Here is a 23,084-nt window from a genome sequence, read left to right as displayed (position 1 = left end):
AAAAAGAAAAATAAGGATAGTGGTGATGTCTTACCATGAAGAAGGCAGTGGAGCCAAACTATACTAGTAGTCAGTATATTCTTCACTGCTACCCACTAGCAGTAAAAGAAAAATTGCTGGTTTCACTTAAAATTAGCCTTGATCAAATAGTAAAATTTATTGATTTTAAAAATCTTGATTAGAGTAAAAATCTTCTTAATATCCTGTATGTTGAAATGTAAAGTACACATAAAGAAAGCACTTCTGTTACAGACTGAAAGATGACATTTGACTTGGGGGGTTGGGGGAGGAGAGAGCGTGGCATTTATACAGCTGTGAGCTGAACTAGCCACCTTTTTAATGGCACGTCATTTTCACTTGAAAAAAACTGACAGATAAACTATAAATATTAAAACTTGAGTGTTTGGAAGATTCTTTTTCAAAAATGAACAAAGTGAACCTGTTAGCTCAAGAAAAGCTGACAGAAATTTAATCAATGATAAAACTTGAGCTTTCAAGTGAAAATTAATATTTTGGAAACTTGTATCCTCCACAGAGTTAAACAGACTTTTCTGAAGAGACTTTTCTGATCGCATTGGTGGTAATCTTAACAAATGTAATGTTTTCTTATTACATAATAAAATATTCCAACATTTGAAAAGTATCTATAACTCAATAAACCAATATTATCCAAAAATTTCAAAATCTTCCAGTTAGAAGATTCATTCAAAGCACAACACAGACCGATGGATTTTAAATTTATTATGATATAGTCTCAGATATGATATTGGAATTAACCTTTATTAAAAAAATAGTCAACAAGTTTTGGTATAGATAATGTGAAAAAAGATATTAAAATATTCTTCTCTATCACTATGTGCAACAAGATTTTTTAAAAATATTTTTTACCCAGAACTTCATATTGCAACGTATTGTATATAATAGAAGATATGCAGGTTATCTTCTATTAATTTACACATAAAAGAGATTTGTAAAAAAGGAAATCAGTACCACTCTCCTCATAAAATGTTTTCTTTCAGGATAGTTATTCCATTAAAATGTTATTTATATAAGCATGCAATTGGTATATTACTGTTATTTTTAAATGAGTTAAAAATATTTAAAATTTTATCACTTTTAATTTAATGTGGATGATCAATAGATACAATGTACAGAAACAAAACCTTTTATGGGTCCTTAATAATTTTAAGTGTAAAAGAGTGCTGGGATCAAAATGTTTGAGAACTGCTGAATTAGAAAATATACATTAGGGATCTATATAATTTAACAGAAATAAAGAAATTCTCTGGAAATGCTACTTTCATTCTGTTGAGTTTGGAATCTTTTGCTCTACAGACTGAATGATCTATATGTCATTTATTCGATAACCATTGCTCAGTCCCTGCTAAAGGCCAGATAGAACAGGGGAAACCAAAACGGAAGATGAGTCCCGTCATGAGTGCTTACAATTCTCATTGTTATCAATATAATGATATATCCACATATTTATTCCCTTCTCTCCACTGCATTAAAACCTCTTTGTGTCTGCATGTGTGTGTGTCCAGCTACCTCTGATGTTCCACAGAAAGCTCTAATAGTTCCAAAACTGAAATTATTCATTAAATTGCATATGCTCAATTAATGGTTACTATGTTCCTAATGCTTTTTTATCCCCTTAATATTAACACTAGACATAAAATGTGAAGAGCTTATCCTTTACTTTTGTGATGACAAATCACAGCAGCAAAATTTCATTCCTTTCAAATCTGTTGCATATTGCAATCTCTGCTTATAACCCTATTCTCTCTAACTTATAATTATTGAATTTCTTTCTGCACACTGAATTTTCACAAGATTGTTCCTCTCATCCAGTGTTTCTCTCCGTCCAAATATTAAACGTCATCCTCAAACTAAGTAGCAATTTAGAATATATTCTATATGTTCAGTATATATTCTATTTAGTACTTTGTTTTAATTCATTAGCACCTCAGAAACAGATAGATAATAAATTTACATAATCTAAAAATTCTTATTCATTTGTATACATTCAGTTCTCTAAAGAAAGCTAAGGGAGAACTGCTTATTAAAATGGCAAAGAGGCCCTTATCATAAAAATACTTTAATGTGGTTATTTAAAATAGATGAGATACATAAATTTTTAAACTCACCATGGAAAAGAATCAAAAGGAAAATTTAGAAAAGTTGAGTAATTTTTTAAAATATACTCCCTGTGATTTATACAAAAATAATAAAAATTAACCTTCAAAATATGACCATACCCATAGAAATATTTCCATGTTATAGCATAGCATTCATATTACTAAAATTATACTAATAAATTTAGAGGTATTGAATCCAGCCTAAGAGTATACATTTTTCCAGAATGGAAGGCTGTGGATTTATCAATAGCAAGGAAATTCATTCACTGGAATAGTGAAATAAAATTTCTGATTTATGTTATTATTACTTTTTATTAGGATTTCCATCATAACTACTGTCCTAAAAGCTTAAAATTTTATAATTAATAACAGAAAGCTAAATTAAAATTTTTGACATCTAAAATTACTCAACAAATATTAAATATATTGATAGTTTTCTTTCATAAAGGCAGATGCGATCTAAATTAGGCTTCTATTTTTCAGTTTTACTTTTCTACATATTTTTAAATGACAGAACATAAAAGAATATAGAACACAGAGTAAACCATTGGGGGGTTATTGGGCTATCGGTGTTAATATTTTCATATTACTTTAATTACTTTGTTATGTTTTAATGCATGTATCCTAACTTCTACACAAAATATAAATTTTTACAGGGCAACATGTTTGTCAAATTATATCTTTGTTGTCTCCCAAGATCTTACATACTATCTTCCAAATAGTATACTTCAGTACAATTAGATGTCAAATCACACTTCAATCTACCTTGAAATGCTTAGTTCCGAGTCATACGTATTGATGTTACTTTTTCAGAGACAGATTTGTCTCCAGTTTGCTGCTGTTATTGTTTTCACTATAACTGCATCTGCAGGAATATTTGCTGGGGCAAACAAAACACTTACATTTGAATTTTAAAATATTGAAAGGCATGCATTCCTAGCTACTAGCCATAGATTGTTCTGTGGTCTTATATCCCACCAGTTTAACACATTTCCGTCACCGGTTTGACTACTCCTAACAAGATGAAATTCTCTGGGTAAAGATTTTATAATCAAGATCAAATCATCTATTTGATGGTAATTTACTAGAAATGTAGGCCTAGTGACACAGCAAGAAACTACAATGGTTCCCTTTGGCTTACATTATCAAATCTAAGTTATTCTACTTGGTTTTCAATAATATCAATATTCTGACTCCAACTTATTAAACAACCTTATTTCTCATTACTCACCAAAATATTTACAGTATTCATTTCAGTTTCTTTAAGCTTACATTTCTTATGATACTTATTAAAGACCTCGGAAGTTCTTCCTATTTTTCCACTTGTGTAAATACTGTTTTTTCTCTTTCCTTCAGTTTTGTTTCACATAATAAAACCATACAAATACAACTGAAAAATTAGAAACTTTTTCAATCCAATTCCTTTTCATATGTTAGACTATTCTGCAGCTAGTTTATATGACTCACTTTTTTCTAGATTCATCCATGTTGGTACATCATACTATACTTAAATTCGTACATCTCTGTCGTCAAATGGTGTAATAACACACTTGCCTTCCCACATTGGACTGTTAGTGTTAATGAGAGAATACATATAAATATGAAAAGTACTTTAAAATGAAAACATTAAGATGTCTGGTATTATTATTGTAATATAGTGAAATTCTAGATAATGAGCACTAAAAAGACAATATGGATAAATTTAAATTTAAATTTAAATTTAAATTTAAATTTTGTCATCAAAAGAAATCTTTCAGTGCAGTACAAAATAAGAAAGTGTGAGGGATTATTATCAGGAGCTTATAGTCTTTACACATATGCATTTGTTTGAATATAAATCCCAAATGATAAGATTAGTTTTCACCTCTAATACTAATTGAATTTTGACAATTCGAAGTTTAGGATGAGGACAGAAGGCAACATACAAAAGTTTTAAGCAATCTAATTATTTTTTCCTAAACTCTATAATTTTATTTGGCCCTTTTTACTCTACATTTCAAGAGTTCCGGAACCTACTCTAGAATTATTTGTATTTGTGACACCATTGTCTTTGCCAGGAAACTATGAAAAGTCTCTTTAATCACAGTAATTAAGTAATCATATTCCCTATCCACAAAGGGAAGTATTTAAAATTTTAGAGAACTGTCACTAGATAATGACATGGCATTTAACATTTTACAGTTAATTGAAACCAAGTGATAGAGACAGGTAAACTAAGCAGGTATTATTATCTCAAAGAACTCTTGAAATGCACAGAGTTAATTTTTTATGTTAGGTTGAATCTCTGAGTACAGTCCCTTGTACTATCAAATGAGACCACAAATTACCTAAGCTCACATCTGGGCCATTCAGAATAAAGTGTCTAAAACCTATAATAGATTGCTAAAATTTTTCATTAGTGCATTATACTAATCTGTAACCACAACATGCCTAAATTATGATGCTCTAAAAATGAAATAAAGAAGATAGATGTTGATCACAAATCTCTGAACATTTCTGATTCTTATTCTTGTCAATTCTTAAAATTTAAAAATAATAATAATATAGGTAGTGAACTAGCTCTGGAAACATTTTCTGTAAATACCAGCTAAAGTTAACACAAGCTCAAATGTCATTTGGTTTACCCAAGTCCCTGTTCTAAGATATGAAGCAATTCAAAAGTTCTACTCTTACCCAATGAAGTTAGAAAATTTATCTTGACATTAGCAAGAAAACACATTCTTTCTTTCTACTGTATCATTTTATCATTCTTTATTCACTTCCTCTATTTCTATATAAAGAGGTGTGTGTATGTGTATGTGTGTGTGCACATGCATATACATATGCACATGCTCTATTGTAAACTTAAAAACTTAAAAGAAATTCGCTTTTAGTTAGAGGCATTATAGCTTAAATCATCCTTGAGTTTGCTAAATGTGTTATTTTATTTTCATAAACATTTTATGTGTGGAGATTGCTAGAAAATTAATGGACTGGTTATTTTCTGCTTCAACACCAGTGAAGCACATTGCTATCATGTTCAAAAGCAAAAAAGACTTCAAGTAATGTTAAAAGGAAAAAAAAATCCAACATGAAGTGGTATTTGTTCATTCATATATTAGCCTATAATTGTCCAAAGTGGTATCATTTAAATTTTGCATCTGTAGCCCACTTTAAAGGCTCAGATGGTTCAAACTGATGAAGCACACAACCTATAGAAGTGTCACAAGAAAGTATTATGCAAATGTTGTAAGAAAAATCTTATTTTTTAAAATAATATCTGATAGTTTGTGCCTAAGCAGATAGACCATTTTTAAGAAGAAAAACTTTCTCATCCAAACTACTAATTATAGGCTTTAACAGTGGAGAAATGTCACTCCTGTCACTCACCCAAAACTAATTTCTGTGAATAAAAAGTGTCAGTTTTCTTTTTGGGTTTGGTTGAAATATATTGAATAGGCTCAGAAAGATATACCCAAAAATCTTATTTAAAATCTAGGAAAAGAATCCCTGCAATATCAATCTGAAGCTTTTTTTCAGAGGACTTAAACGTAAGACCACTATCATTTTAAAGGATAAACATGGGGACAGAAAAATCAGAGAGCAGTTATTTTTGAAAATGGGTGCAATGCGAAATCAAGAATCCCATCAATTTTGTCAAATGCCTCTTAGTAGTCTAGAACTTATTGACTCTAGAACTGGTGACTACTCTGACATGTTGTCATTAATAAGTAAGTCACAGAAACCAAATGCATTCTTTTCCCTGGTAAAATAAAAGGATTACGAGCTAAAGAGGAAAAAAAAAACACATTTTTTGCCAGGTCCTGCACTGATGTTTCAGATATTTTGGAATTACCTTAGAGAACTGGCTGAAAGAGTATAATTTCCTTTTCTTTGGTGCTTAGTACAGAGACTGGTAGAGTTATGCACTGAAGAAGTATTTTTTCATCATGCTGATTAAAATCGAAACAGTCATGGGAATGTTGTTTCCTGGAAGGTGAAATATACTTCAGCAGTCATATCTAATGATTATATGCATTAATCAAGTCCCTAACATCTGGCCAGTATATAAGTCTTATGCAGCAATATTTTACTGGGTAGTTTCTCAATTTGACCTTATTCATTTTATTTCTTTCACATTTTTTTTTAAATTATATTTATGCTCCTTCAGCCCCAACAATTGCAAAAACAACCATAAAAATGATAATACACACAATTATATTTTGGCTACAAAGATTATTTGAATTTACTTCTAATGACACTTAAACAATTGAATATCATTTTTAAAAAAGTCCTTGAGGAGTTACCTAAAACCACTTTCTATAACCATTTTCTAAGATTCATGAAAAATAATATTCTCCCATTTACAATTGCATCAAAAACAATAAAATACCTGGAAACCAAGGAGGTAAAAGACCTGTCCTCAGAAAATTATAAGTCATTGAAAAAAGAAATCGAAGATACAAATAAATAGAAGCATATACCATGCTCATGAGTAGGAAGACTCAACATCATTAAAATGGCCATACTACCCAAAACAATCTATAGATTCAAGGCAATCCCTTATAAAATAACAATAGCATTTTTCAAAGAGCTAGAACAAATATTCCTAAAATTTATAAAAGACCCCAAATAGCCACAACAATCTTGAGAAAGAAGAACAAAGTTGGAGGTATCACACTATCTGATACCAAACTATACTACAAGGCTATATTAATCAAAACAGCATGGTACTGGCATAAAAACAGACACATTAATCAATGGAACAGTGTAGAGAGCCCAGAAATAAATCCACACCTATGTGCTCACTTAATATATGACAAAAGAGGCAAGAATATATAATGGGATAAAGACAGTCTCTTCAATAAATGGTGCTGCGAAAACTGGACAGATACATGCAAAAAAAAAGAAAAAGTAAAAGAAAAAAATAAGAAAGAAACTGGACCACTTTCTTATACCATATACAAGGATAAACTCAAAATAGATGAAAGACTTAAACGTAAGACCAAAACCCATAAAACTTCTAGAAGAAAATGTAGGCAGTAAACTCTGATATTGCTAACAGTAATTTCTTTTTGGATATATCTCCTCAGGCAAGGGAAACAAAAGAAAAAATAAACAAATGGGACTACGTCAAACTAAAAGTTTTTGTACAGCAAAGGAAACCATCAACAAAACAAAACAAAAAGACAACTGACTAAATGGGAGAAGATATTTGCTTACAATACATCTGATAAGAGGTTAATTTTGAAAATATAAAAAGAACTCATACAACTCAACAACAACAATGACAACAACAAACAAACGATCCAATTTAAAAATGGGCAGAAGACCTGAACAGAATTTCTTCAAAGAGGACATACATATGGCCAATGGACATATAAAAAGATGCTCGAAGTCACTATTCATCAGAGAAATGCAAATTAAAACCACAATGAGATATCACTTCACACCTGTCAGAATGGCTATCATCAATAAATCAAAGAGTGACAAGTGTTGGTGAGGATGTGGAGAAAAAGGAACTCTCATACACTGTGGTGGGACTGCAAATTGGTACAACCACTATAGAAAACAGTCTGAAGTTTTCTCCAAAAATTAAAAATGGATATACCTTTTGACCCTGGAATGGCACTTCTGGGTATTTACTCAAAGAAAACCAAAATAATAATTCGTGAAGATTTATGCACCCTTATGTTCATGGCAGCACAATCTACAATAGCCAAGATATGGAAGCAAACTAAACGCCCATAAACAGATGATTGCATAAAGAAGTTATGGTTCATATATATAATGGAACATTACTCAGCCATTAAAAAAATGAAATCTTATCATTTGCAATGACATGGATGGACCTGGAGGTTATTATGCTGAAATAAGTGAAATAAGTCAGAGAAAGACAAATATCATATGAGTTCACTTATATGAGGAATCTAAGGAACAAAAAGAACAAACTAATCAAAAACAGACTCACAAATAAAGAGGACAATCTGCTGACAGCCAAAGGGGATGGGGATTCGGGAGCTGGGAGAATGGGGTGAAGGGTTAAAAGAAGTACAAATTAATAGCTGATAGATGGTCATGGGGATGGGGAGCACGGCATAGGGAATGCAGTCATTATTAATGTAATAGCTAGGTGGAGAGCCAGAGAAGAGGAAGAACTATTAAGGTGATCATTTTTATAAACTATAACCAATGTACTATATACTTGAAACTAGTAATAAAATAAAACTTAAAAAATAATAAAATTCTAGAAACTCAATTTTGACTATTAGAATAGCCAGAATCCAAAACACTGAGAACAACAAATGCTGACAAGAATGTGAAGCAACAAGAACTCCCATTTGTTGCTGGAAGGAATAAAGCTTTATTCATAATTGCCAAAGCCTGGAATTAAAACCAAGAGGGCCTTCAGCAGGTAAACACAAACATACAGTGAAGTACATCCAGACAATGGACTATTATTCAGTGCTAAAAAAGAAATGAATTATCAAACAATAAATAGACAAGGAATAAGCTTAAGTGCATATTACTAAGTGAAAAAAGCCAATCTGAAAAGGCTGTATAATTCCACCTACATGACATTCTGGAAAGGCAAGACTATAGCAATAATAAAAAAAAAAAATCAGTGGTTGCCATGGATTAGGAGAGAAAGAAGAATGAACAGACAGAGCACAGAGGGTTTTTAGGGCAGGAAAATTACTTTTTATATTATATTGGTGAATATATATTATTGTATATTTGTCAAAACCCATAGTATGCACATCAAGAATGAACCCTATGACGAAGAGTGATAATGATGTGTCCATGAACGCTGGTTGACTGTAACAAATGTATCACTCCGATCTAGATAGTGTTAGTGGGAGAGGCTGTCTGTGGGTGAAGGCAGAAGGTATAGGGGAACTCTCTGTACTTTGTACTGAGTTTTGCTGTGAACCTGAAATGGCTCTAAAAATAAAATCTGTTATTTTAAAAATGATGAGAACATGACCAAGATGAGAAGATTCTTGAAGGCAATATTTTCTTTACTACTTTCTAAGAAATTGTAGGTATTGTTTTAAAGCATATTTTTTCACATATTTTAAACCTCATTAAAAATATTAAATGCTATTATTTAATAAAATAATCTTTAAATTAAAAATTAAATACTGAATATCTTACAAAGTAAATTTAAATAATTGAATCTAATGTTAATGAAGAGAGATAATGGTGGGAATGTGCTTTACTTCCTCTTCATCAAAAATTGCAGTGAAATGTAGCCAGAAATAAAAGAGTACAGATTTCATCATTTCATTCACATGAGTACAAAATCAGGCAATCCTACTCTTTGCTGTTAGAAGTTAGGAAAATGACTTCCTAGAATGAAGTGTAATAACTAGAAGGGAGCATAGGAAGGTTTTGAGGTGCCAGTTGAAGATTTGGGGGTTTGGTTGACTATTCTGGATACTGAATTGGGTGTTTTCAGTTGGTGAAAATTTGTGGAGCTATAAACTTTTTTAGCTTTTCTGTGTGTATGTTATACTTTTTTAAAGTTAAGAAAAAAAAAGTCAGTTAAGCATGGTTCTTCATTAATATTTGACTGAAGCAAAGAGGGAACAGAGATAGGATATATAAATTTTTACTTGTCTATGGTTTATAAAAGGACAAAGAAGAAGAAGAAGAGGAAGTTAACAGAATTTTAAAAAGCTGAGAGGAATGGCCTTTTGAATGTTTTTTTCAACAGGTTAGAATTTCTCTGTGTTAGTCACGAGCTAGTATAAATCATAGGGACATCTGTATAACTTAGACAGCAAACAAAGGAAAACATAAGAAATAGGGAAAGTTAGAACTATCTTAACAAGGATTAAGAGTAAATTAAAAATTAATATCTTTCTGAAAGACTTGTACCACATCCCTTTTATCTGCCAAAAAGTATATCTTCATTTCTATTTGAGTTACTGTACTTTAAAAAATGAATAAGGCTTATGACTTTTAACTAATTCTATTATGTGGAGTCTACTCTTGTCTGTCCTTGGGCACAGACAATTGAATGGTTCTATGCTGGTACAACAGTTTTCTCTAGCTGAGTTGGTTGCCACCTATGACCTCTTCACACAGGGCATAGGTGTCTCCTTCACAACTTATCTCTAGGTTTCCAAAGTGTTTCTTCACATAGGAGGTGGATTCTAGTACTCATTCTCTGAACACTATTTCAAGCAACAGCCTCTACCTCTTTATCAAGCCGGTCATTTTACTAGAGGCAAAATAAATGAGTACGGATTTTATATTCTCTTATTTCCACATCTCACTCCAAGATGTTAATAAGAAATAAAGAGTTCAGAAAGTGACAGCAAAAGAGAGAAAAGCTGAACTTAAAAAGCCTAATCAACCTTGAGATGAATTAAGCCTTGAAAAAATAAAAAATTAATTTCAGATAACAGCATTACTGATTATGAGATTTATCAGATGCTTTGAAATCCAAGGTGTGTAGGGGAATCTGAACTGATGTGTATTTAGGGAGTTGTTTATGTGTGTATATTTAAAATTCAGTAAGACTATACAGAAGCTTTATTCTTGTCAGGGGCAGAGGGAAAAAATAATAGTTACCACTTACCGATTATTCGCAAGGCATTGTGCTAAGTCCTGAAGCATGAATTATGTCATTAAATGCTCACAGTAACACTTCAAGGTAGGTATATTTATTACTCTCATTCCAAGATGAGAATGTCGAGGGATACAAAATTTAAATGACTTATCCAAGGTCTCACAACCTAAGTGGAAAAGATATAATTGTAGTTCATCTCTGTCTCAACTTGAAAATTCAAGCTCTCAGCCACTTACTGCTGTCTTGATTACTGAATGAACACAAGAGCAAATAGAAAAATATTTAGGCAATAAAAGAGGACAAAAGGAGAGGAAAAGAAGTTTAAGATCTAAAGGAAGATGAAGAAAATAAGTGAGAAATGGAAGAGAGACAAAATACGAACAGTACAGTTAAGCACAGAGACATTCAATAAATGTTTATTAAATAAAAGTGTATGACATATACAAATAGAAGCCATAATACACACTCCTCAAATTTTTTAAAAAGCTAAAATTTTATTATCATTCCCTTTGCTTAGCAGACAAAAGTGCTTATATGGTTCAAAAGTAAAGTTATTTTATAGTCATGGTTTTTGAACACATTCAAAAGATTAAGAAAACCAAAATCTCAAAAGTGTAACAATTAGGCACTTGAATTAAAAGAATTTTCTCATTTATACCCCTCACTTTCAAACTAACTTCCTTGATTAAACATTAATGTAATTATAAGAGTTAATAACCTTAAAGAGAAAAATAATCAAGTCTTCATTATAATTTTCAGGTAGATTCTTTCTGAATCAAAGTAACACTAGAAAATAATTACCCCTAATAACATGGGAGCTATTCCATTACATTCTTTCCTTCATTTTTTTTAAAGTACATAATTTTGAAGGAAATTTAAGAAATATTGCAAGTCTACTCTAGACTCATCAGATGCCCCTATTGGCAGTAATGTACTTTCACATCTACTTTGAGAATATTATAAGAACATTCACATTTCTGTTCTTCTGTCTAAGAAGCTGACATTACTGGAAAACCTGGTTGACTGGTATCATGGCAGAAGTCTTGATTTCATTCCTAGTAGTGATCCTTGTCCATAGTGCTTTTTATATCTGCATCTTTCTAAAGATTCTCGTGTTTTCAACCCCACAATACCCATTTCATCATCTTTATAAGATGATCCAGGTACTAACTTCACTATGTCTCTATTGATAAAATATTCTCCACTATAACACAGTATGTCTATCTCTTCATTAAGCACTTTCTATATATTATCACCTTACATTTAGATTTCACAGGAACCCTAAAATGAAATACTATTATCATCCTCATTTCATAGATGAAGAAACAAGGATTTAAAGAGGTTTTGTTACCTGACCAAGATCTCAAAGTACTGAGCAATGAAACTGGATTCGAACTCTGAATATAAAGCTTGTGCTTCTGATCACTATGAAAAATACAGACTTAAATGTAAACTCCTTAAGAAACGCCCCACCACCTCAAATGCTCTCTGCAACTTCCTCTGTTTCCTCATCCTTCATTCAAAGTTCATTGCTGCTTCCCAATTTAGACCCAAAGCCAGCCCTCAACCCTCAGTTACTAAGCTCATGACATCCTATTTGTCATTTATTCCTAATTTTTTTGACACATGATGAAGAAGTTCAGGAATTATAAGAATAAAGAATGAGTAAAAGAAGCCCAAAGTAGCGGGTGAATTGAGTGGGACCCTAGAAAGAACTAAGGCGGCTCCATTGATTTGCCTCAAGCTTTTCTTCAGTATTGGCTCCATCTTGGTCTACACATGTCATATATTAAAGGAGGAAATAAGACTCACATTCTTCATGACTATAAAAAAATTAGACTTTAAAACCCTCACAGTTTATCACCTAACTCAGTAGAAAACAGAGGAAGCTACAATTATGCTGCTAAATTTCATGATGACTTAATTTGTAAGATTAACATTTTATAACCAGCCTAAAGTTTCTTTAATCAGAAGCTGAAAAATTACCTTATTTCAAATCAGCCTGTTTATTTGTACATATTCAATATCATTATCTATGCCATTTAGTTTTTTAAAAATGTATAAGTATTTCCAGAAATTACTTCACTACCTACAGACCTTTAGCTTCAAGAATAAATTATATAATGTACTTCCAGATTATTAATAATGATTTTCTCAATTTTGTTTCAATTTTGTTTCTCAATTTTGTTCAAATGCATGATCAAAAAAGAATATTTATATTTTAAATTAACAGATAATCACTTCATCACATTTGACTTTGCTTGATATCTATTTACTAAATAAGTAATATTTAACTGCAAGGAAATTATGTATCATAATGTCTAGAGATGACATTTTGTTAGTTTTTTTTCCATATTTTGACATTATATATTTCATTTTCTACTTACATGAGTAGATAAAACAGTGTCGAGCCAATTTCATCAATAGAATATATACTAAAATATTGAATTAACTCTAATGATGCAGTTGTCACAAACAGTTACAAAGAAAGATTATTTGGGTAACTGAAGCTATTTCTCAAAACCTCTTGATTTTTAGTTAAAGCACAGGGACTAGAACAGAGTCAGCATTCAAATGATTCTGTGTTCTCTTTTCCCTCTTTCACTTATTTCCATTACATCTGTACTTTCATTTTCCTGTTTCAGGTATTATTCTCTCCTGGGGACTATTGGAACTGTCTCTTAACTTGTCATCCATGCCTTTAATCTCATGTCCTCCAGTTTACATATTGCTGCCATAGTTATTTTTCTAAAACACAAATCCTAGCACTTCATTGTCCTGCTCAAAAAGTTTCAATTCCCTGCTGCCTGCTGTGTCACATTCAAATATGAGAGTTTGGCAAAGATTTCTAACCAGACCCAAGCTCATTTTTCCATTCTCATCTCCTGGCTGCTCCCAGGTCACTCTAATTCTGATACTGTGGATGTTCAGCTTTCTCAGAATGCATGTTCTTCCCTGTTTTCTAGCTCCTATTAAACTGCTTTGTCTGCCATGAATACCTTATTCCTATCTTGTCGAACTGACAATTTCACTTTCCATCTGTAACTTTAATCAGATGTGACCTGCTCTGTTGTGTTCTTTGAGCCTCCACATATGTAGTTTCGTAATGTCAGCCCTATGTTGAGTTTGTACATGCCCATGACTCTATCGCATCACTTATCAAATCGAATTTTTGTTGGTAACATTTTCGTGTCCCTCCTCTGTTAAGCTATGATCTTTGACAACTCATAGAACTACATTTAGTTAATCTTTGTATTTAAAGCCTAGCATAGAGCCATTTTATCAGATACTCTTTAAGATTCCCAATAAAAGTATGTGGTATAAATGAATGCTTCATGAAAGATAAAAATTAATATAAACAACTAAAAACAAGAGTAAAAACACTGATAGGCATCTATGTTTTGAAAATATATTTTTACCTTTAAAAGAACTTGTAGGGAATATAGAGCTGGAAGAAACCTCAGAGATCAGATTATTTTAGTATAGTCCTTCCATATAAAAGATAAAGCTGAGAAGTAAAGATGGACTCATGACACAGTGGAAAGTAGTGGCAGAGCTAGGATTAAAGCCTAGGATTCCAAGACGCAGTCAAATCATGCCACAATACAACATATTGGTGGTGGATTTTTAATTAAAAACAGACCAAATTGATTTTGCTCTCTTGTTGTTTTTTTTTTTAACAAAGTTTTGTAAATACAATTATTTCAAGTAACTTCCTTAGACTATATTTCTAGAAGTAGTGATACATACTGAGCAAATACTCTTCAAAAAAATTACACCAATATCCACTCTCACCAAGCATATTTAGAAGAATCTATATAATTACCTTTTAATAAATACTATCATGATTTTTAAGTCTTTGTTAATTTGATAGATGGAAAACAGTTTTTCATTGATTAAATGGATTTTCTCTGATTATTAATAAGGATTAACATTTTTTTCAAACGTATTTACAAGTTTTGCTTATTGTTCTTTAGATATGCCATAATTTATAAAAAGTTAGCTGGCTCTTTTTATTTTTGAGATATTATCCTTTGACACAACAACCTAAATATATCTCCTACTTTATATTCTGTTTTAAAATTGTTTGTGATAATTTTAATATTCGAAAGTATAAAATTTTACTAAATTAAACATGTCTATTTTTTCTATTATTTTTTTTTTACTGATTTCAAACTTCCCTATTCAATTATATGTATGTATGTATGTACATATATATATATATACACATATACACACACACATATATATATGTATAAACTGATTTATTTATTATCATTGTATATTTCTGGCTATGTCTATCTGGTTCCATTTACCATATGTCTATTCTGATACTAGTTCCATACTAGATTGATTATTGTAACTTAACATTATCTTTAACTGTTAAATGTTTGATAGAAATAATTTTTTCTTAAAAATCATTTTAGTTATTTTTACTCATTTATTCTCACAATTAAAATTTTAAGTATTATTTCAAATTCCAGTAAATACTCTTTGGCATTTTGGAGGAATTATATAAATTATACTAAATTTGAATGTAGATTTATTCAGAGAATATTAACGTTTTTATATAATGAGGTTTTTTTGTCTATGAACAAGGAATGTCTGTTGATAAAATAGTCTTCATATAGATCTGTCATATTTTTAGTTCACTTTATTCTAAGATAGTTTAAATATTTTTTGCAAAGGAAAGAGTTACATTTATTATATATTAGTCAATGATTTCTTGAGCATGAAAATGGTTAGACCACCACCTCACTACTGAGTTTAGAAAACTGCTCATTCCTCTTAGTGTCAGGGAATTCACAATATGAAGGTTTGCATTAGATAATTCCAAAGCTGGCCCCACTCAGATTCTCACAGGTTCTATTTCATTCTTAACTGTGTCTCCTCTAGCCTAACAAAAACTCACCCACCTAATTAATGAAGCAATGAGATTCAAAGACTGTGGCTTCACACTTCTCCCAGGTTTTACCTTTTTGCTCACTTTGTTTAAACTTTCTCCATAAGTCACTTATAGAAACTGCCTAAATGCCTCTTTCATCCACATGGTGTGCTCCATGACAGCTAAGTTTGTACTACTTGCTCCTTGCCACTGATAATTTGGATGAGGTAGACATCCAACCTAAGTTTGGCTAATAAGATTAAAGTTTCCAAGAAGTTGGAATAGGAGCTTAAAAAAATATATGTTAATCTTAGCAGGTGTCTTGAACAAACAGTAGCTAAATACTGTAGATGGCCTGCCTCTACTACCCTGTGAGCCTAGAATTATAGAAAACCAATACAAAAAGAACCAAACAAAGCAGACGGACAGAGATATCTTTGAACATCTGACAGGTTTTTAGTTATTATAACCAGTTCTTTTCTTAAACCATTTTATAGTCTGCTATAGGATTTCTTGACACAACCTCATAAATTCTTCCTTTAGCCTAAGCAAGCTTAAGTTAGTTTCTGTTATCTACAATCAAACAATCCTAATTAGTATGCTGTGGTGACTGTCCTGCCCCTGACGTGAGCTCAATTATAGAGAGAAATGGGGAGAGCTTTCTCAAATTCTATTCAATATGTTCTTCTTTATGATAAATAAGGTTCTCATGGCAGCAGAAAATCTTTGATTTCATACAAGATGTATGGTATTAATATTTGATTGCCTATAGACCAGGCCAGAGTAAGGAATAGACATCGTTGCTTATGTTCCTGAAAAATCTGAATTCCTCTTCTTTATTTTCTTTTTCTGTTGATAAATCTTTTAATTTAAAAAATTTATAGAAATAGCATTTTATTCAAATGGTAGCAATAAAAGTAATCCTAAAAGGCAAATCTTTGCTTCCTTCTGTCTCCCCAAGTAGAGAAGAGAGGTTGAGAAAAGGTATAAATAACACATGAATAATGCTGATATGCTATGATTCAGAATGTGCTCAAAATACACATGCAGAATATGGTTCAGGTAAATTTTTCCACTTATGAGAAAATATCAGTTTGAGTGAATAAATTCAGTCAAAACACCATTGTCATTTACATCGATGATACCAAATAGTATTTTGTAGTTTAATCGTTTGACTAAGTGTTTTACCTTTAACTAGTTTTGTTATAGAATAATTCTGATCCAATACACTAATCATTCATCATTCTAAATTCTAATATAATCTCTATGTTGTCAATTAAACAATAAACTAGAAGCATGACCTTTTAAACCAAATATCTTTAAACCATTGCTTAATTAGGTTGTGATCTCAGCAAGACTGAGTTTTAAACGGTTCTTTTCAATTTTATACCTACAGTCTGTGTGACATGCAGCTGCTCTGACTGCTTCACCTCCTGCTCTTATAAACTGGAACAAGAGTCCCCATCCACACCAATGACATGGTTTTACTATCTCAAACTAAAAAAGACCATAGAAAGCAATTTGTTCTGATATCTCATTAATGTCAGAAAAAAACTAGTTTAACAACAATTTTTTCTACACAGAAATTACACTTTACAGCAGACACATCTAATATTTAAATGGGCATTACTAAATAATTCCATCCAATGGGTCAAATTTTTTAATTACTTGAGAGTGCATTTTGTAGTTCGCTGATCCTGACAGAAACTCTGGCAGGCTACACTGTATGAGTTAAAAGTTGCCTTACAAAGCTCATTCTCTGACAACTGGTAATAGCTATGTGAAGAAAATTTTTTGTATACAACAATTTTTCTTGTTGTCTATAGTGAGCAATTCTGGGTCTAGTTGAGCACATTCTCGACAACTCAGGAGATTAAAAACTGGTCCTAAGGAAACCATGGTTTGGCCAATGGCCCTCTCACACTTCCAGTCTTTGGGAAGGGGTTGGCTTGGTTGTCTCACTAAGTGAGAACTCTGGCCACCACCAACACAATCTGCTCAACTAGCATGCAATTAATTACATATAATTGCTAGGTTTTTAACAGAAAATACAAATTCCAGATGTCTATTTTTTTCCTGTGAAAGCCCTGCAAAGAGCAAAGATATTTAAATCTGTGAATTTGATGTGTGCTTCGTATAGCTATTGGGACCTTTCAAGTCACCTCTAGGACCAGCAAGTAGCACCAGGGGAAGTGAAGTATCCAAGATTATGGGCACCTCTTTAACCTAGCAGTTCTTATTTTAATTCACTGAAATATTAGATTTATAAGCAGGATTCTTTTGAAGAAAGAATTTGAAAAGCAGAGAGATACGCTTCACTTATTCTTAACAGAGTATGGTAACCTCCATGTCATCAGAGCTCAAAAGATTCCTAAATCTAGATCAAGGCAGATGATCTCCCTCTCTGAAAATCCTTTAAATGAAATATCCTTCAGTGTTACAAGCATTACAGTCTTAGCTTTGATTGCTGGTATACATGCAAAACAGCCTAAGAGAAAGCTTCTGCTTTTTGTAATATTTTGTTAAATAGCATTGCTATAAAAGTCCTGTATGATACATTTCTTTCAGAAATAACTTCCAAGAAAATTCATTCTTGAAAAATAGGTAGGCTTGCTTCTGTCATATAATGAAACCTAGGTATCCCATTAAATATCCCTTTACATTTTGGCTGCTTAGGAAACTTGGAATTTAATATAGTTCTTCATGTTGGCTACCATATTTGTTTCATCCTCCTTCAATGGTTTTGGTGGTGTACTTCTTTTTGAAGAGCCTTAGTGTCTTTTCATCACAAACAGGCAAGATATTAATAATAAATGAACAGTAATAGATAAGCCAATAATAAAATTAAAAAATTGATGAACATCCTGAAAACTACTGAAAATTAAATTAGTCTCTTACTCTATATCATCAGATACTGGAACACAACCAAGTTTCAAACTATTAACAAAAGAAATATCTGAGGAGCTTAAAGAGATTCTGAGTTCATACATTAAAATTTATAAATTTGACATGATCCTCACCTAGAGTATACTTATTCTTGTATCAGATATAGTTCTATCATGCTTCAGTGAATTTCTGTTGCTTTCAGGATGAAGAACAAATCTTGAGAATGACCACATGACCTCTCATGATCTATCTGGCCCTGACTACTACTTCACCCTTATCTCTGTCACTCATCTCCTTCCTCATTCCCTAGAGTAGCGACGTTCCCCTATTATAAACCCTTAGTCCAGTATACCTCTTCTTCCAGGACTCATTACAAATTATATAATTATACTTTATTTTATTAATGTCTCAGTTCCCCAAGAAACCCTAAATCTCATATCTGCTTTAACTGTTTTTACCACAGTAATGTACCTTTAGCACCTATCACAATGCTTAACACATTCTATGTGTTCAATCAATATCTCATGACTAAATGAAATTTTATGTGTGCTTCTCTGTCCATGGTGGATTAAAAGAAGCATATATGGAAGGGGGACGTAAGAAAATCACAGTAACATTAGTCTGATAATGCACAAGGGCAAAAACTATAAAAATTGGACAGAAACCATTGGAGTCTAGAGGCAAATTATCTTAATCATTAGACATTAAGACATTTTTAATAGTCTTTAATAGCATCATTATATTATAGTGTGGTGTAATAACTGAAGTCATCAAGGAAGGGTTAAGATTTTATCTATGGTTAAGATAAAAGAGAAATTGGTAATTCACCTTTAAAATACTTTAGAGTTTCTTTGAAAGATTTCCTTATTTTCTGGAGGTAAGCTTTGGTTGTTGAAAAAACACATTCATTTGTATTCCTCTTCCTACCTTCTAACAATTTAGATAAATAAAATGTTCTTCAATCTCACAACAGGATAAATAAACTTGTAACACTCCTCTTTTGCTCAATTTGATAATTGCAAGAAAACGATTTTCAAATTTCCAGTAGTACTTAGGTTCTTAACAAAAAGATTAATGTTATATAATGCTTCATGAAAATTCTGCTAAAGAAGAGAATGCTCTGTGTTGAATGTAAACCAAATTTTGTCTCATGTTGCACGAACAAAGCAAAAGAAGTTGCCACTTGAATTCTAAATTGAAGATGACCTTGTGCTTTTTTGAGAAAAGCTGGCAGCTGAGGTCACTGGAGTGTATTATGATGGACAGTACAGTGCTGTGCATGGCTTGGAGGCATGTCCATCGTGTGGATTACAGCCAAACAGAAAGAATTAGACAGCTCAGAGCATTCTATCATTTCATTTGAAAATAATGATCAAAGTCATGGGCAGCAACCATTACAACTTCTATGAAAAAACAGTATTCAATAAATCCATCATTTCAGACAGGCATTTGGGTTACTCTCAGCCAAATACTATGAATCCAGTATATTCTGTATCAATTTCTTGTGACACTCACAGAAGCAGCATTTCTGCTTCTGCAGTAGGTAAATCCCATTGACACTTCATTGTGTGTAGTTCTCTACCTTACACGATGCAGTTCATTGCTCCAAATTGACCAAATCATTGAAAGAAATACAAGGAAAAAAAAAAGACACAGAAGCTAAACACAGGACTCTTAGAATGTAAATACATAGCAACTCCAAATCGTTCACTTTTCTCAAGTCAACGTACTGTTTAAAAAGTTTAAAATCCATTTCAAAACAAAATGTCTACAATTCCTTCTCTAACGACAGCATGAACAAAACAATTTCAAAGAAATCTAATTTGTTGTCTGAAGTTCCAAATGAGCCTCCTAAGTTATTTCTGAAATAGTGATATTTAAGTAGAGTATGATTATTGATAGAGGTTTATTTTTAATTTCTAATTCTTTCAGGAGCAGATTAATAGTAGCACAAAAAAAATATTTGGGAGATTTAAGGCAGGTGAAAAAATTCACATTTCTAATTAAAAAGAGAAACTTCTAATTCTGCTTTCCACTTTGCTTTTAATATATACAGGAGAAAACATACCTTTTTTTAAAAGTATTTAGAGACAAAAAAAAAAAGTTGTAACTTACCATTAAAATTTACGGCCCGAATGTAACTGAGTAACTCTTTCCCATCAACGGTACTCATTCGTGGGCAAAGGCCAATGTATCCGGGGCAGAGATCTTTGTGCATGTTGTGCAAGGCGTAAGCCATGGAATACACGGCGTCAATTACAAACTGGACCTTTCCTTCCTGTTCGTAAGATGAATCCCGCGCAATTCGCTCCAGCCCTGCAAAATAAAAAGGAAAATCATCAGTTGACACTGTTAGATTTCACCAAAAGGTGGCATTAGGTTTAAGATTTCCCACATGTGAAGTACATTTAATAAGACAAAACTATTTGATTTTATTCTCAATTATTTTAGTCCTATATTTACTGAGTCATGTTTTTAAACTAGGTATTGAATTTTGTATTTGAAAATAACAAACTATTTCATTAGCAACAAAAATATATAAAGTAAATAAAAGACATATAGTTTTATTATTTTTATTTCCACCTTATTGGGTTCTATTACAGTATGCATTCCAGTAATTACATAACATTTTGGTAATGATTTGATTTCTATGTAAAATGTGTAGACTGCTGTTCCTATATACATGTCAGCTCCAGAAGCATGGTTTAATTAGTGACCCAAAGTCAGGTGTCACCCATACCAAGGTCTGTTCTTGTTTTGAATATGCTCTATCTGGGAGCCTTTTTTGTAAATATTAAATGACAGTATTTCCTTAAGTGAACCTGGTTATTTTCAGTAAAATCATTCAATTTATTTTCTTCTTGAACTCATGTTTCTATTTTCTTTTCTTATTTTTCCAGCTTTGCTGAGATATAACTGACATATAATATCATGAAAGTTTAAGGTATACAACATGATGATTCAATATATATGTGTACTGTAAAATGATTACCACAATAAGATTAGTTAACACATCCATCACCTCACATAGTTGCCATTTTTTTCTTCTGGTGAGAACTTTTAAGATATAATCTTTTAGTAAATTTCAAGTATACAGTACTATATTGTCAACTATAGTCACCATACTGCACATTAGATCCCCATCAATTATCTCTTCTAATTTTCTATTAAAAAGACGTAGATCTCTCAAAATAAATATCATTCAGAATAACTGTTTTGTGTTTAGGCATATTCCTGAGAATTGGTACTGGGGACTACTTTTAGCTTGGTGTTTATCATTTAATGTGTAACGGAAGCATGGAATTAAAAATGGATGATAAATTCAATGTTAAAGTTAGATAATGTATAATTAGTTATAATCCAACATTCTCATTTTGAAGATGAGGAAATCGAGACACATGAAGATAAAATTTACTTAGGACACATAGATCAGATACAGGAACCATCTCTAGGTCTCTTACTTGAAGCCCGGGATTCTCTAAATCCCCAGAAAAAAATGTGGTAGAAGACGAGACTGTTGAGCACTCAAGAAAAAAATTTCAGAAAGGACATTGGGAGCTTACTAGGGAAACCAAAAGTTTCTCCTATCATTTCTGCATCCACCAAATTTTATATATCAGTAACACTTGGAAAGACCAAAAGCAAATACTTTAAACCTTTCCATGGATGTCAGTTAGTAACCTTTAACAGCCTTTAAATTCAACAAATATTTATTTTCTTCACACTATCTCCTCTAAATTTAGGGTAGAATTAAAATGGTTGTTTTATTTGGGTCTTTACATTCTAATAAAACCAGTGACTTTCTTCTAGATAAATCTAGTGGTCAATTCATTCATTTTTATTCATTCAATTAGTGAACATGTTTTCCATCTGGTCTCAACCATTTTTTACACTCTAATCCTTTAAATGCTGTTGGTCAGTGTCCTATTCTCTGTAGTCTGCCATGATCCTGAATTCTGCTCTTCCTTTTCCATATGCCTTTTTGAAATTTTTTAATGGCTCAACTTTCCATTCCCTAAGATCGAGTCCTCTTTTCTCTCCAACCTCAGAATCCATTTTGTCTCAACGCCTTCGCCTATTATTATTTCTAAAGTCTAGAAATATAAATCAGAATCCAAAATGTTCATTATAGAGTCCAAATCATTAGACCAATGTAGAGTAGTCAATTTAATTCATTTTAGAATCTAGCTTTCTGGAAAATTAGTTTTCTAAGACTTTCCTATAACCTGACTTTTAGCTTACATATCCAATTGCCTACCATATAGCTATGTAGTGTGCCTCCATGTCAAACTTAATAGCTTTAAAATCAAGCTTTCACTGTAGAGAATTACATCATTATTTCCCTAAAAACCTCCTGTTGAAGGTTTTGCAGGATTGGGGGCCCAAAGGAAGAAGGAAGATCTAACAAAGAACATCTTCAAATTGCCAAAAAATACAATGTCTCCTTCAACCTGCCTCAGCTGCATGATCTAAACTAAGATCCATGCAGATATGGGGACAATGCCCTCTATTTCTGTGTTGCTTTGTCTCCTGGGTCCTAGGACAGTATTATTTATGTTCAGAATATCATTAAGTGACCTGTGAACACAGCCCTTTCAGCTTCTGCCTAAAATTC

The 23,084-nt window shown here is 31.9% G+C and overlaps 1 protein-coding gene across 6 annotated transcripts in view; it reads right to left on the bottom strand.

The window, feature by feature from the left end:
- Positions 1–23,084, bottom strand: part of GRM8 (glutamate metabotropic receptor 8) — a 691,970-nt gene that overhangs the window by 235,593 nt on the left and 433,293 nt on the right. For all 6 annotated transcript variants that reach the window (XR_005652362.1, XM_039860780.1, XM_039860779.1 and 3 more), the window contains one exon: positions 20,585–20,785. Coding sequence is in view for 5 of the 6 variants with exons in the window: in XM_039860780.1 (XP_039716714.1) it covers positions 20,585–20,785 (201 nt within the window). In the remaining variant the exon portion in view is untranslated. The remainder of the gene's footprint in view (positions 1–20,584; positions 20,786–23,084) is intronic.

This window comes from Pteropus medius, unplaced genomic scaffold (assembly GCF_902729225.1).
Source record: "Pteropus medius unplaced genomic scaffold, Ma_sr-lr_union100, whole genome shotgun sequence".
NCBI lineage: Eukaryota > Metazoa > Chordata > Mammalia > Chiroptera > Pteropodidae > Pteropus > Pteropus medius.
The sequence above is the reverse complement of the archived record's forward strand: the minus strand, read 5'-3'. Positions and strand labels throughout refer to the sequence as shown.